At 46.1% G+C, this 15,743-nt stretch overlaps 1 protein-coding gene and 1 long non-coding RNA gene across 3 annotated transcripts in view; one reads left to right on the top strand and one right to left on the bottom strand.

Moving 5' to 3' along the window:
• The window catches only part of KCNH1 (potassium voltage-gated channel subfamily H member 1), a 379,659-nt gene that overhangs the window by 40,536 nt on the left and 323,380 nt on the right, over positions 1–15,743 (top strand). For both annotated transcript variants that reach the window (XM_002717533.5, XM_002717532.5), the window contains exon 5: positions 5,510–5,628. In XM_002717533.5, coding sequence (XP_002717579.1) covers positions 5,510–5,628 — 119 coding nt within the window. The remainder of the gene's footprint in view (positions 1–5,509; positions 5,629–15,743) is intronic.
• Positions 10,793–14,755, bottom strand: LOC127483533 (uncharacterized). The gene is made up of 2 exons (XR_011381421.1): positions 14,709–14,755; positions 10,793–12,973 (listed from the first exon to the last, which is right to left on the bottom strand). It is a non-coding gene; the product is annotated as an uncharacterized lncRNA (long non-coding RNA).

The raw sequence follows: 15,743 nt of genomic DNA, 5'->3' as shown, positions 1-15,743 counted from the left end.
GAAGATTTCCCAGTGCAGTGGTAGCTCTTGATGACAGACACATCCATGATGAAGTGCCAGCTTGTCACCATCTAGAAGAGGTGTTTGCTTTTTAACCTAATAAACTCATCAGTAGTAATTTAAAGGCAATCAAATGGTTTGAGACTTATTTTTTCAAGTTTTCCCTGAAAAATATAAAATATGTGATTTGGTTGAGCCATAGTGTTTGCTTTTTATCATCGTTGGGACACTTTTGGGTGAGATGTAGGAATTATTCCGTAGGAAAGGCATACCTTGCAGGGAATGCTCTGTGTTTGGATCTCATGAAACCTGAAATAGATGAGTCAGCATGAGGTTGTGAGACTCACTTAGGTTTGTTTTCCAGGGATAATAGATTGCTCTTCATTTTACCTGCCTACTGATGCCTTTCATGGCTGAGAAGACTTTCGGTGCAACACACAGACACACAGACATGCACACTCATCCTAGTCTCTGTTAGCCAAGGTCTTAATGTGAATTAACATGAGCAACATGTGGCTTATAAAAATTCAAAGCGTGTGCGCGCACACACACACGCACACAGTTCAACCTTCGATATAGAAACCTTGCTAGTGGATCACGCTCACTGTCTCCTCAAAGATGTGGAACTATTGTCCATCTAAGTGCCATGACAGACAGGTCAGACCTTCTCATTTGTCACGTCGCTGTGCTCCTGGCCCACTCTGATTTGGTGGTCTGCTTAGGACAAAGTCAGATTTTATGTGTGTTTATGAGGGAAGAGTGATGATTTGCCAGGCCTTGTTAGTTTTTTTTTTTTTTAAAGAATCATTTTGAAAATGTATTTGAAAGACAGAGTTACAGAGAGATAGAGAGAGAGGGAGAGGGAGAGGGAGAGAGAGAGAGAGAGAGAGGTCTTCCATTCTGCTGGTTCATTCCCCAAATGACTGCAACGGCCAGAGCTGAGCTGATCTGAAGCCAGGAACCAGGAGCTTCTTCTTGGTCTTCCACGCAGGTGCAGGGGCCCAAGGACTTGGGCCATCTTCTACTGCTTTCCTAGGCCATAGCAGAGAGCTGGATCAGAAGAAGAGCAGCTGGGACTAGAACCACTGCCCGTATGGGATGCCAGTGCTGCAGGCTGGGGCTTTAACCCACTGCGCCACAGTGCCAGCCCCAGGCCTTGTTAGTTTTAAGCCCATGAACTTCCATTCTGGCTGCCAGGTTCGAATCTAGATGGAAAGTACATTGCTCTGTGACTGGAGGGACCCTCTCAGTTCTCATCATCTCTTTATGAGCGATCCAGGACCCTGACTTGCTCATCTTCATTTCGTTTTCTGCCTTTTGATAGATTTCCTTATTGTCTGGCAAACAGAGCCCAGTTAGTATGAAGCAGGGAATGCAAGCCATGCTGGGTTTGCTGTCTGCAAACAGCTGTGTGTGTGTGTGTGTGTGTGTGGTGTTTTAAAAGCTGAGTGAGTGGGAATTCTTGGCTAAATCAGAATCCCTAAAATGAGAATCTGTGATACTTTAGGGGATTTCATTTGTTCCTTATTTCTTGCTCTCTTGGTTATTATGGATAATTGGGAGAGAAGTAGGCTGCAAGATCTTTTTCTCTGTCCCATTCACCTTTCTAAGCCAGAAGCCTTGAGTGAGTGGAAAGGATTTGGGGGGCCAGCACTGTGGCTTAGTGAGTTAAGGCTTTGCCTACAGTGCCGGCATCCCGTATGGGTGCCAGTTCTATTCCCGGCTGCTCCTATTCCGTGCTGCTCCTCTTCTGATCTAGGCTGATCCAGCTCTCCGCTGTGGCCTGGGGAAGCAGCAGAAGATGGCCCAAGTCCCTGGGCTCCTGCACTGGCATGGGAGACCTGGAAGAAGCTCCTGGCTCCTGGCTTTGGATTGGCCCAGTTCCAGCCATTGTGGCCATTTGGGGAGAGAACCAGTGGATGAAGACCTCTCTCTCTGTCTCTCCCTCTCTGTTTGTGGCTCTACCTCTCAAATACACAAATCCAGTCTTAAAAAAGAGTTTGAATGTGAGGCTCAGAGTCTTCCCTGTACCTTGCTCACCAGGGGATGAGTCACTCCTCTTTTTTTTTTCTTACTCCTCCAGGTAACCTCATATTAAGGGAGCAAATTCATTTCCGATGATCCATGTGTTTCCATCTAAATTCAGAGTTAAACTTGAGCCAAATGCAGCAGCAAAAGGGATGTAACACTCCAGAGGAGATTGTTGAGGACCAGAGATTTAGAATATTCCAGTCTGAGGGTGCTGGTGAGCTGTTGTAAGCACCCATCCCTCTCTATGTGGCTTCCTGTGGGGTGTTTAGGAGGTGCTCTTGGGAGACACAGAGCAATGGATATAAACAGCCCCCCAGTAGTCACGTGTTCTCTCCCTGCCCTTGGGGTGAGGGAAGGCGGATGAGTCAGTGCTGGCTGCTTGGAGCCGCCATCTATCTGCACAGATAGGGGGAAGGTCCATGGGAGGGTCACTTGAAGACACGCAGGCAGTGGCTACACCGACTGCCCACCTGGTGCCATGTGGCCACTGTCCTTGGCTGGGCTTTGGGTTACGGCATCAGGTCCTCTAAGAGAATCCGTGACTCTGCATCTTGGGGTGAGGTGGCTGCTGTCTTTTTAGACTTACCTTCAGAGGAGCAGGCACTCGAACTCAGAGCCATCTCTTCTGCCTCAGGGGGAACTTGGAGCTGTGGGCTCACGCATCCTAGTGGGTGGCTGCCCCCAATGGCAGCCTAGCAGCAGGGGGAGCAGTCTTTCTTCCTGGGGAGGGGAGAAGGGGCCCGGCGAATGCCCTTAGCTGATGGCTGACTGAGCACTGTGCTCTCTTCCTCCTGTGCTTTTCCCCACTCCTCCCTTTGCCCTGCTTCCCACTGCTCCTCATTCTTCCTGATCACGTGGTGCTTGCCATCTTCCCATGGCATCCACAGCCCGCCTGTGCCTCACTTAGTGGTGGCCTGTGTGACAAAATTGGGAAGAATCCTGGGCCAGCACTGAACTTTCACACGGGACATAGTTGAAGGAGTAGGTAGAGAAATGCCTGGTGAAAGAGGAAAGTACAGAAATCTCTTCTCAAACTTAACAGAGTTTGAGAAAAGAATATTTGTTCTTCATTTACTTATTTTTTTTTATATAAAGCGTACACACTTATTGGGTGTCTTTTGGGTGTCTGGCCCTATATGAAGTGCTGTAGGTAAGGAAATGTCTGAGATAGAACCTTAGTTTATGACAGTCTCCCAAGTAGAAACTAACACATTGAGGTGGACAGACAGGTAAGGACCTAAGAAGAGTGAAGCAGGATTTGGGATTGAAGAGAAGTCTGCTGGGGGTAGGTGGAGGTACAACGGGGGGCGTGGGTGGGAGAAAGGCCAGTGTCTGGGAGAGGCTTCAGACTTTTTGATTTAGCATCTGAGTTCTCACTGTCTGAGTGTTTCCCCTTCTGGTTCCTGACAACCTCTTTAGCATAATTTCCGGCTACTCTCTGCCTCCCCCTGCCCCTTCCAAGGCATGCTTTAATCATCTAGCCATCTAGAACCTCTGCCTTGTAGACGCTGGTCTTTCTGTGCGGGAAGTCCGTTCTTTCCTTCTAAGCCCACCTAACTCCTACTCCTCTTTCATGATTCTGCAGTGATACCCAACACTGTGCCTGGTACGTAACCTGGTAGCTATGTGTACAGAATCCTATATGAATGAATCGGTTTTTCCATCTGGCTAGTCATGATGGTTGCTGTAAAGTATCCATATTCCAGGGAGGAAAAGGTGGCATTGGGAAATCGAGAAAGAAGAGAGCCGAACCGAGCCGAGCCTGCCCATCGTGGGTAGAACATCCACTTCCCATCCAGCAACACCCATTTCCCATTCAAGACATAGTTGCCTTCCCAGAGAGCCGCTCCTTTAGAAGCCACATTTCTGCAAAGGCCATCAGGCGAGGCCAGAGAGTGAGAGGCTGACTGCACCCCAAGGAAATGCGCAGAGAGGCCCCTGGGTCTTTCTTCTCATCTTTCTATCAGCTGAAGGACCAGGCCCTGAACTCCCACCAGCAGAGTCTGGGTGTCTGCCCTGCCGTTTTCTTCTCATTACTGTTCCCACAGTGCAAGCCACTGTGGTGCTGATGGTGGTCGGAGGGTGTGCATGCACCACTTTTTCTACCTTACTAGAAGACCTACTTCCTGCTGTTCTTGCAAAGCTGGGCGGAATTCAATTCCACTGTATTTTGAGCTGAAGAAGAGCCAGGCTCTGAGAGGAGACATTAACAGTTCTGGTTCTCACTTCCTACAAGTGTGTTTCAGTGAGCACATGCATAAAGCGCACCTTTGGGGAGACGTCAGAGACCCCTGCAGTCCGGACCATCCCCTCCTCGTCACATAAACGGGGCCCCCACAGCCCGATGTCTACACACCTCTTTTCATGCTGGCCCCAGCCGGCCCACGTCTCTGCTTTATGGCTTCAGAATAGATGAACGCACCACCAAAGCCAGCACTTTTGGAATGAGATAAAAAAGAACTGATTTGCTATTCTTGCTATGTTGAATAAAATGTATCCCAATCATGGTTCTTAAAGGTTGTGCCAAAAAAAAAAAAAAAAAAAAAAAAGGGCCCTTCTTTGATTTCACTCCAGAGTCCTCTGGATGTTAAGTCTGTTTTGGAAAGGAGCTCGGGTAAAATTTGGTAAATGGGATAGTGCTGGAAGGTGCTGAGGATGTCTTGATTCTAAGGGATCAAAAAAATAAAGTCTCTACATGGTGCTTTTAGCTGTCATGTGAAAATGGTTGTCTGCTTATTTGCTGTGCATCCCATGTTCGTGTGTTTGGAGCTCTTGAAATCCCCACGTGGGCTTGTGAACCTTGACAAGCTTTCAGGGGTCCCTGGGGCAGCTGCCATGGTCAACACCTTGGTGTTGTTGGACATTGGAAGGTTTGGGGGTCTTCAAAGCAGTGAGCATCACTCAGGCATCTCAGACAGTGTCAGTGACAACCTTTCACCCACCATCTTTCTCCCTTCCTCTTCCTTCCTGGGAGTGTTTATTCCCCTGGCCTCGGGGAGGCGTGGAATGGCCATTTGAGTAGCTCTTCCATCTAAAACCCAGAACCAGCTCAGTTTTTTTAAGATTAGGCGGCATGGGGATTGGGAAGAGCCTGACCTGTGACTCGAGAAACATCTGGATTGTGTGGTAGTAGCGGGTGGGAAATCCTTGGGCCAGAGTGGAGAGATCTGGGTTCTAGACCCCTTCTGGTTGTCTGCACTGTTCCTCAGTTTCCCTATTTGTAAAATGGTTCTCAAACCGGCCCTCACCTCACAAAGCTGTCGTCGGGATGAAGTGAACGTGCATGGGAAAACGCAATTGCTGCCACGTATCCGTGTATTGAGCTCCTTTTCTGGACGGTGCGTCTTGTTTGTGGGGGTGTGGGGGTGAACAATGGGAGCGTAGAGGACATTGTGCCTGCTCCTGACTGCTGCTGTGCGTGTCTCTGCTCCTTCGGGACGTGCCTGACCCTGTCTTTCTGCTCTTCCACATGCTTCAGGCTGGGGCAAGTTTGCTCGGCTGACCAGAGCTCTGACCAGCAGCAGGGGTGTCCTGCAGCAGCTGGCTCCCAGCGTGCAGAAGGGCGAGAACGTTCACAAGCACTCCCGCCTGGCAGAGGTAAGCGCAAGGGGCGGCTCTTCGCAAGGCTCGCTCCCAGCAGGTGTGGCCAGAGACAGTGGTTCAGAGCTGCTGTGTTGGCGTGGACGGGACTTTTGGGATCCCCAGACGCCTGTCTTGGCGGGGCTGCTCCTCACAGAGGCTGACTTCAGGTGAGTGGTCCAGCTGCTTTGTGTTTTCTACTTTACCATAGGTAAAAGCAGGCTGGAGAAACTGACTCCGACTTGCTTGAGATTTCAGGTGTCAAACCACTTTTTTATGTGCGTAAGGAAGGAGCGAGAAGTGCTAAATACATGTGGAGTTTTACTTATTGGCTATAGACAGTTTTGTTATTTGAGCAATTCATACTGTTATGGAAAAAGAAGTCATAGGAAGAAAAAGAAGAAAATAAAAATCACTTATAATCCTGCTAATGACATGCTATTATTACACTTTTTTTGGGGTGTGCATTTATGCATTTCTTTGCATACATCCTTTGTCCTAAAGGCTAAGAAATTAAATTTTTCCCATGTTAATGTTTATGAAGTCGGGGTGTTCCTGAGAAGCAGTGTGTTGTCTTCTCTTGCCTTTACATAACCAGGAATGTTTTTTCCATCTTAATAAATATACTTAAAATTACTGTTATGTGGATAAGTTTTGTGGTAAGGAAACTTGGTGGTGGTGGTGTTTTCCCTTTTGCTAGGATAAGTGAGAGTCTGGAAGCCTCTAGAATATGCTTTATCAGGTTTGCTGTACCCCAGTCACTATCATCTACCTTTAGTTGTGCCTTGTTTTTCAGTGAATGGTCCCGATTAGGGGCATGAAATCCTCTACCCGGCAAACCTCCATCTTACCCAGATGTGGCAATATGAGCTATCCCTCTGCCTGGAGGTGGCCAGTGCAGTCCTTGATTCATGCTTGGACAGTGGGTCTCTTTCTGACCTGACTCCTGGCTCCTGTATTGCTAAGGAAGAAACTCCCTGTGTGCTGCAGCCCCCAGCGGGTTTTCTGGATGTGTGCGGGAATGAATGTTGTATGAGTTAAGTACGGAGGGTCTCTGTAGCAGACGGCAGCTTCAGCCAGCAGTGGGATTGGGGAGCGCTTGTTTGTGTCCTGTCAGAGAAGGAGAAGACATCTGGATGATGGCAGCATCATTTCTGGTCGTGTTGTGGCTCAGTTTCTGGGTAAGAAGGCTAAGGATGCCGATGCGCTCACAGCCTGTACTCTCCTTGCCCCTTCTTGTGGTTAATCATGCAACCTCCTCTCTTTCCTTTCTCCCCCTTGCTCACTCTCATCTGGCCACACTGGCCTCTTTCCTGCTCCTTTAATGCACGCTGGCCCTGCCCGTGCCGGCCCTTCCAGTGCTGTTCTTCACTGCGAGCCTTCCTGCATTGCAGTTTCTCTGTGTGGCAACTCGTATCAGTGGTGTTTTACCAGGAAAACAGAGCCAGCGGGGTATTTAATGTATTCCCTGCTTCTAGCAGGGAATTAGCTTGTGTGATGGTGAGGGCTGGCTACACAGCTCCAAAATTTATAAGGTGGGGTTGGCAGAGTCTACCAGTAAATTTCTTCTTCCCAGGGAAACCTCAGTTCTTCTTTTAGGGGCTTTCGACTGATTGGATGAGGCTCACACAAATACAGAGCAGAATGTCTTCTCCTGCAAGTTAGCCAGCTATGGATACATGTAGTCACATGTACAAAATACCTGTCCAGGAACACTAATCTAGACACAAATCTAATTGTTCTCTTGACTAACTTGGTGCCATGGCCTACCCAAGTTGACATCCAAAACTAACGTTTATAACTCACCCCTTGTCAGTGGGGTACCCACACACATTGCCCTAAGCCATGCCTAATCCCCAAATAAAGACAAGTTAAAAGCCATACATCTGTCTGCCGTGATGCAGTTATCCCATCCATGGAGAACTTGCCCACCCTTTCCCCAGAAGAAGATGCAAGGCCCCCGCTGGAGTTTCCTGTTCTTCTGATCTGCAACTTAAATGCTATGATGTAAAGTCAACTGTTATCAACACATCTGGTGTTAAATGACAGGGAATGAGAAAGAGAAGAAAACAACAGTATTGGATATGTATATAGACACCTATACACACATGTATATATAGACATGAATCTATACATGAATTCTATGATATGAATCATGACAAAATAGGGAAGAAATACCATTACTTATCCTCATCTTCACCTGCCCTATTATATAGTTTTACTTATTTATTGAAAACTCCCACTTAGAAAAGTGTCCAGCACATAGTAAGTACCCAGTAGTTTTTTTTTGTTGTTTGTTTGTTTTTTTAAGAGATAGAGTTACAGACTATGAGAGACAGAGAGAAAGGTCTTCCGTCCATTGGTTCACTCTCCAGGTGGCTGCAGTGGCTAGAGCTGCGCCAATCTGAAGTCAGGAGCCAGGTGCTTCCTCTCAGTCTCCCACGTGAGTGCAGGGGCCCAGGGACTTAGGCCACTCTCCACTGCTTTCCCAGGCCACAGCAGAGAGCTGGATTGGAAGAGGAGCAGCTGGGGCTAGAATTGGCGCCCATATGGGATGCCGGCGCTGCAGGTGGAGGATTAACCTTCTGTGCCACGGTGCCGGCCCCCAGTAGTGGTTTTTTTAAAACTGATTGCGTTGAAGAAAGATAACGATGTTAGTATTTTTGTCTACTTGTGTGGCATAAGTAGTTGCTCGTTAATAGCCAGTATGAGGCAAACCTTTGGGTCCCATCCCAGGAGCTATTAAGTTTTAGTTAGCTTGGCTGTGACTCAGTGACTTTATTGGTATTTCCCGAGATCCAGCTTTCACCTTTTGGTTTTGTTGATTTTCTCTATCAAGTCCCTACTTTCAGTTTTCATTGCTTTGTGCTTTAAATTTTCTTCTTCTGCTTACTTTGGATTTAATTTACTCTTCTTTTTCTAGCTTCCTAAAGTAGAAGATAAGAGTATTGATTTTTTAAGAGATTTATTTGTTTACTTGAACATTAGAGTGACAGAGCAGGGGGAGGGTGAGGGAAGAGGGGAGGGGAGGAAGGGAATAAAGGAAGAGGAGGAGGGAAAGAGAGAGAGAGAGAGAGACTCCTGCTAGTCCACTCCCCAAATGGCCAAATGGCCACAATGTCTCGGGCTGGGCCAGGCTGAATCCAGGAGCCCAGAATTTCATCTGGGTCTCCCAAATGAGTGGCAGGGGCCTGAGTACCTGGGCCATCCTCTGCAGTTCTCCCAGGCACATCAGCTGGGAGCCGAATCAGAAGCAGAGCAGAGGGGACCTGAGCCAGCACTCTGATATGGGATGTTGGAGCTACAAACAGCAACTTAACCCACTGCAGTCCCAGAATATTGATTTTTTTTTTTTTTTTGACAGCCAGAGTGGACAGTGAGAGAGAGAGACAGAGAGAAAGGTCTTCCTTTGCTGTTGGTTCACCCTCTAATGGCTGCCGCGGCTGGTGCGCTGCGGCGGGCGCACCGCACTGATCCGAAGGCAGTAGCCAGGTGCTTCTCCTGGTCTCCCATGGGGTGCAGGGCCCAAGCACTTGGGCCATTCTCCACTGCACTCCCTGGCCACAGCAGAGAGCTGGCCTGGAAGAGGGACAACCGGGACAGAATCTGGCGCCCCGACCGGGACTAGAACCCGGTGTGCTGGCGCCACAGGCGGAGGATTAGCCTACTGAGCCACGGCGCCTGCCCAGAATATTGATTTTTAATTCTTATTTTCTTATGTATGCATTCATAATGCTGAAAATTTCCCTCTAAGCACTGCCTTTGTTGAAGGCCACACATTTTGATAAGTGATATTTTCTTTTTCATTTACTTACACATGTATTTTAATTTCTTTTGAGATTTCTTTGACTTATGTGGTATTCAGCAGTATTGTTTATAATCTAAGTATTTCTGGATTTTATAGCTGTTTTATCTAGTTGGTTTCTAGGCTAATTCTCCTGTGGTTTGTGAGAAGATATTGTACGATTTCTTTTCTCTTGTTAAGGTTTGCTTTATGGCCCCAAATACAGTCTGTCTCGGTAAATGTCCCATGTGGGCTGGAGATGAACGTGTTTTCTGCCGTGATTGGTGAGGTAGTCTGTGCAAGTCCATTAAATCCAGTTGGCTGATGGTGTTGTTGAGTTCACTGATGCCTTACTGATACTTTGACCTGCTGGGTCTGTCCGCTTCTGATAGAGAGGTGTTAAAATCTCCAATGATAATGGATGTTTTTGTCTCACATACTTTGATGCCTGTTTTTAGCTTCATACATTATTATGTCTTCTTGCTGAATTGACATTTTTATTGCTATAGTGCCGCTCTGAATGCTTGGTAACTTTTGTGCCCTGAAGTCTGGTGCATCAAATTTAACATAGGCATTCCTGCTTTCTTTTGATTAGTGTTAATATGGTATATCTTCCTTTGGCACTTTGCTTTTCATGGATGTGTGTTTTCATGTTTAGAAAACTATACTGTAGAAAGTGTATAATTGTATCTTTTTCATATTTTAAAAACATTTTATTTTGGAATGGTTGAAAATTTACAAAACAAAAATTGTGAGGTAGTACTACATAGAGTGCCCAAATACTCCTTACCCTTTCCCCCTATTAACATCTCATATTAGTATCTGTCAATCAATGCACCACATTCAGCTTCCCTGCCTTTTTGTTTTAATCCAAAAAGCATTTATCCCTCCCCTTCCTCCCAGACTGTAATAATCAACATTCTATGTTCAGCCTGAGTTTGTTGTTAATTTTAGCTCCCACATGTAAGAAAACACATGGGGTGTTTGTCTTTCTGGGTCTGGATTATTTCACCCAACATTATGTTCTCCAGTTGCATCCATTTTGCTGCAAGTGACAGAATGTTAATCTTTTTTTATAACTGAATAATATTCCATTGTGTAAATACCACATTTTCTTTAACCATTCATCTGATGATGGACACCTTGGTTGGTTCCAAATTTTGTCTATTGTGAACAGTGCTTCTATAAACATGGTGGTGCAGGTATCTCTTTGATAAGATCTTACTTTTTATATGCTCTTACAATCTCTATTTTTAATTGGTGTATTTTGACCATTGAGGTTTAAATTTGTTCTTGATATAGATTAACATCAATGGTATTCTTTATTATTTTTCTGCTCATTGCCTTTGTTCTTTGTTCCTGTTTTGTCTTCTACTCTTTTTCTTCTTCTTCTTCTTCTTCTTCTTTTTTTTTTTTTTTTAATTTGGGAGGCAGAGAGACAGAGCGATAGAGGCTGATAGGCAGAAAGAAAGCTCCCTCCCACTGGTGCAGTCCCTAAATGCCTGCCACCAGCAGGACAGGGCTGGACTGAATCAGGAGCTGGCAACACAAATCAGGTCTCCCACATGGGTGGCAGGAGTGCAGTTACTTGGGTCATCACTGCTGCCTTCCAGAGCCTTCCAGGCTCTGCATTAGGAAGAAGCTGAACATAGGAGCCAAAGCCAGGTATTGAACCCAGGTACTCCAGTATGAGATGTGGGTATCTTAACCGCTAGGCTAAATGCCCATCTCCTTTTTTTTTTTTTTTAAGAGATTTATTTATTTCTCTAAAAGGCAAAGTGACAGAGTGAGACCAAGAGAGCAAGAGAGAGACACACAGAGATCTTCCATCCACTGGTTCACTCCCCAGTGGCTACAACAGCCAGGAGCTCCATCTTGGCCTCCTACATGGGTGGCCAAGCCCAAGTACTTGGACCATCTTCTACTACTTTCCCAGGCCTAGCGGCAGAGAGCTGGCTGGGAAGCAGTGCAGCCAGGACTCTAACTAGTGCTCTGACGTGGGATGACAGAGCTGCAGCTGGCAGATAGGCTTGCTGTGTCACAGTGCCGCCCTTCCTCTGTTCGTTTTAACTGAGAGTTTTCTATGATTCCATTTTTCTCCTTAGCATAGCAGTTAATTTTTTTAACCTTTTTTTTTAGTAGATACCCCCAAGTTTGCAATATACATTTACAAATAATTCAAGTTACTTTTTTTTTGACAGGCAGAGTGGACAGTGAGAGAGAGAGACAGAGAGAAAGGTCTTCCTTTGCCATTGGTTCACCCTCCAATGGCCGCCGAGGCCGGTGTGCTGCGGCCGGCGCATCGCGCTGATCCGAAGGCAGGAGCCAGGTGCTTCTCCTGGTCTTCCATGGGGTGTAGGGCCCAAGCACTTGGGCCATCCTCCACTGCACTCCCTGGCCACAGCAGAGAGCTGTCCTGGAAGAGGGGCAACTGGGACAGAATCCAGCGCCCCAACCAGGACTAGAGCCTGGTATGTCGGCACTGCCGCAAGGCGGAGGATTAGCCTATTGAGCCATGGCGCTGGCCTCAAGTTACTTTCAAATAATACTACTTCATAGGTAGTACAAGTACTGTACAATAACAAAATACTCCTAATTCTTCCCTCTCAGTCCTTGCATATTGCTGTCATGCATCTCATTATACATAATCATATACAAGCATGCATATATGTACATGCATAATACACTGTTGCTTTTATTACTTTGGTCAAAAAACTGTTAGAAGAATTAAGAATATCTTTATTTTACCTCTACTTTTTTATAACTAAGTTTTTTAAAAAGATTAATTTATTTATTTGAAAGTCAGAGTTACAGAGGCAGAGAGAGAGAGAGAGAGAGGTCTTCCGTCCTCTGGTTTACTCCCCAGATGGCCACGACAGCTGGAGCTGGGCCAATATGAAGCCAGGAGCCTGGAGCTTCTTCCAGGTCTCCTATGTAGGTGCAGGGACCCAAGGACTTGGGCCATCTTTCACTGCTTTCCTAGGCCATAGCAGAGAGCTGGATTGGAAGTGGAGCTGCTGGGACTCAAACCAGCACCCATATGGGAATGGTTGAAAATTTACAAAACAGGGGCTGGTGCTGTGGCGCACTAGGTTAATCCTCCGCCTGCGGCACCGGCATCCCATATGGGAGCCAGTGCTAGTCCCGGTTGCTCCTCTCCAGTCCAGCTCTCTGCTGTGGCCCGGGAGGGCAGTGGAGGATGGCCCAAGTTCTTGGGCCCCTGCACCTGCATGGGAGACCAGGAAGAAGCACCTGGCTCCTGGTTTTGAAATGGCACAGCTCCGGCCGTTGCGGCCATTTGGGGAGTGAACCAGCGGAAGGAAGACCTTTGCCTCTGTCTCTGTCTCACACTGTCTGTAACTCTACATCTCAAATAAATAAATAATATCTTTAAAAAAAAGAAAATTTACAAAACAAAAATTGTGAGGTGGTACTACATAGAGTTCCCAAACACTCCTTACCTGCTAAAGAACTGGCTCCTCCACTCATTCTTTCTCTGATGTTATTTTTTTACGTACATCTGAGTATCTGTATCATTTTCCTTCTCTCTGAAGAACTTCTTTTGACATTTCTTTTTATCTTAAAAAAGATTTGTTTATTTGAAAGGCACAGTTACAGAGAGAGGGAGAGATACACAGAGATATCTTCCATCATTGGCTCATTGTCCAAATGGCTGCAATGGCCAGAGCTGGGCCAGGCCAAAGCCAGGAACCTGGAACTTCATTCTGGTTTCCCATGTGGGTGACAAGGCCCCAAGCACTTGGGTCATCTTCTGTTGCTTTTGCATGAGCATTAGTAGGGAGCTGAACTGGAAGTGGAGCAGCTGGGACTCAAACCAGCACTTATATGAGATACTGGTGTTGCAAGTAGCAGCTTAACCTGCTGTGCCACAATGCCAGCCTCTCTCTTGACATTTATTGTAAGGTAAGCCTGCTGGCAACAAATTCACTTAATTTTCATCTGAGAAAAGCACTGTTTTCACTTTTTTTTTTTGAAACAAAGAAACCATGCTTTAAAAATTATTTATGTATGAGCAAGACAGAGAATGTTCCCATTTGCTGATTTACTCCGCAAATGCCTGCGCCCACCAGGCCTGGGAAATGCTAAAACTGGAAGCCAGGAATTTGACCAAGGTCTCCCAGGTGAGTGGCAGGGACCCAGTGACTTGCGCCATGACCTGCTGCTTCCCAGGGTATGCATTAGCTGGCAGCTGCAACTGGGTGCAGGGCCAGGACTTGAACCCAGGTGTTCTGATATGGGATGAGGGCATCAAACCAACATCACAACTGGAAGACCAAACTCCACCCTCTTCGCTTTTGAAGGATAATTTTGCAGGGTATGGATTCTAGGTTGGCAGCTTTTTCTCTCAGAATTTTAAAAATTTCATTCCACTCTCTTCTTGTTACATGGTTATTATTTCTGCCTCTCTAAGGCTTAGGTAATTTTTCCTCCTCTGGTTTCTTTGAGGGCTTTTTCATTATTTTTGATTTTCTGCTATTTGAAAATATGGTTTAGCTAGGGTTTTTTTTTTTTTTTTTTTTTTTTTTGTCCCCACGGCATTTATTCTGGTTGGTAATCTATGCTGAGGTTTGGAAGCTGGCATTAATCTGGGGACATTTTCAGTGATTATTTCTTCAAATATTCCAGTTTTATAAAAAATTTTTTCTTTATTATTCTCTTTCTGATATTCTATAGAATTCACAGTTTGTGGTTGCCCTACAGTCCTTGGATGTTCTGTTACGGTCTTTTTTCTCTTTTCAGTTTTGGGTGTTTCTAGCGACACATCCTCAAGCCTAGGGATTCTTTGCTCTACCGTGTCCTGTCCACTAATGAGCCAGCAAAGGCACTCTTTTTTTTTTTCTGGATTCATTTATTTATTTTATTTAATGAACATAAATTTCCAAAGTACAGCTTATGGATTACAATAGCTTCCTCCCCCCATAATGTCCCTCCCACCCACAATGCTCCCCTCTCCCACTCGCTCTCCCCTTCCCTTCACACCAAGATTAATTTTCAATTATCTTTATATACAGAGGATCAATTTAGCATATATTAAGTAAAGATTTCCACATTTTGCACCCCCACAGAAACACAAAGTGTAAAATACTATTTGAGTACTAGTTATAGCATTAATTAAACACCTAAGAGTAAATGTGTATTAATTACAGAGTTCAACCAATAGTTTTAAGTAGAACATAAAATGCAACTTTTGTATTGTTGTGGCTTCCCCCCGCAACCCCCCTCCCTCCCGTGGCCCTCCCCTCTCCCACTCCCTCTCCCATCCCACCCTTCATCACGTTTCATTTTCAATTACCTTCATATACTGAAGATCAACTTAGTATATACTAAGCAGGGATTTCAGGCCGGCGCCGCGGCTCACTAGGCTAATCCTCCGCCTAGCGGCGCCGGCACACCGGGTTCTAGTCCCGGTCGGGGCGCCGGATTCTGTCCCGGTTGTCCCTCTTCCAGGCCAGCTCTCTGCTGTGGCCAGGGAGTGCAGTGGAGGATGGCCCAGGTGCTTGGGCCCTGCACCCCATGGGAGACCAGGAAAAGCACCTGGCTCCTGGCTCCTGCCATCGGATCAGCGCGGTGCGCCGGCCGCAGCGCGCCGACCGCGGCGGCCATTGGAGGGTGAACCAACGGCAAAGGAAGACCTTTCTCTCTGTCTCTCTCTCTCTCACTGTCCACTCTGCCTGCCAAAAAATAAAAAAAAATAAAAAAATAAAAAAAATAAAATAAAAAAACTAAGCAGGGATTTCAACAGGCTGCACTCACACAACCGCACAAGGTATAGGGTATTGTTCGACTAGTAGTGTTGTTTTTGAGTTTCATAGTTAAACACATTAAGGACAGAGATCCTATATGGGGAGCATGTACCCAGTGACTCCCATTGTTGATTTAACAATTGGCACTCTTATTTATGATGTCAGCAATCACCTGAGACTCTTCTATGAGCTGTCTAGGCTATGGAAGCCCCTTGAGTTCACCAACTCTGAACTTGTTTAATCAAGGCCGTATCACAGTGGAGGTTCCTTCCTTCCTTCAGAGAAAGGCGCCTCTTTCCTTGATGGCCTGTTCCAAAGCCACTCTCCATTTCTGTTATGGTGTTTTTTATCTCTAGCATTGCTTTTCGGGTCTTAGCATTTCCACCTCTCTGCTTACATTGAGCATCTGTTCTTGCTTGCTGTGTGCTCGATCTATGAGAGACCTTAGCATGTTAATTACAGTCATTGCAAGTTCCCAGTCTGATAATTCTAAGTCCCTGCTGTATCAGAGTCTCTGTGTGATGCTTGCTTTGTGTCTTCAAACAGTTTTTTGCTGATCAGTATGTCTTGTGACTTTTATTTTT

Source organism: Oryctolagus cuniculus, chromosome 13 (genome assembly GCF_964237555.1).
Source record: "Oryctolagus cuniculus chromosome 13, mOryCun1.1, whole genome shotgun sequence".
Classification (NCBI taxonomy): domain Eukaryota; kingdom Metazoa; phylum Chordata; class Mammalia; order Lagomorpha; family Leporidae; genus Oryctolagus; species Oryctolagus cuniculus.
This window is presented reverse-complemented; position numbering and strand designations above follow the sequence as displayed.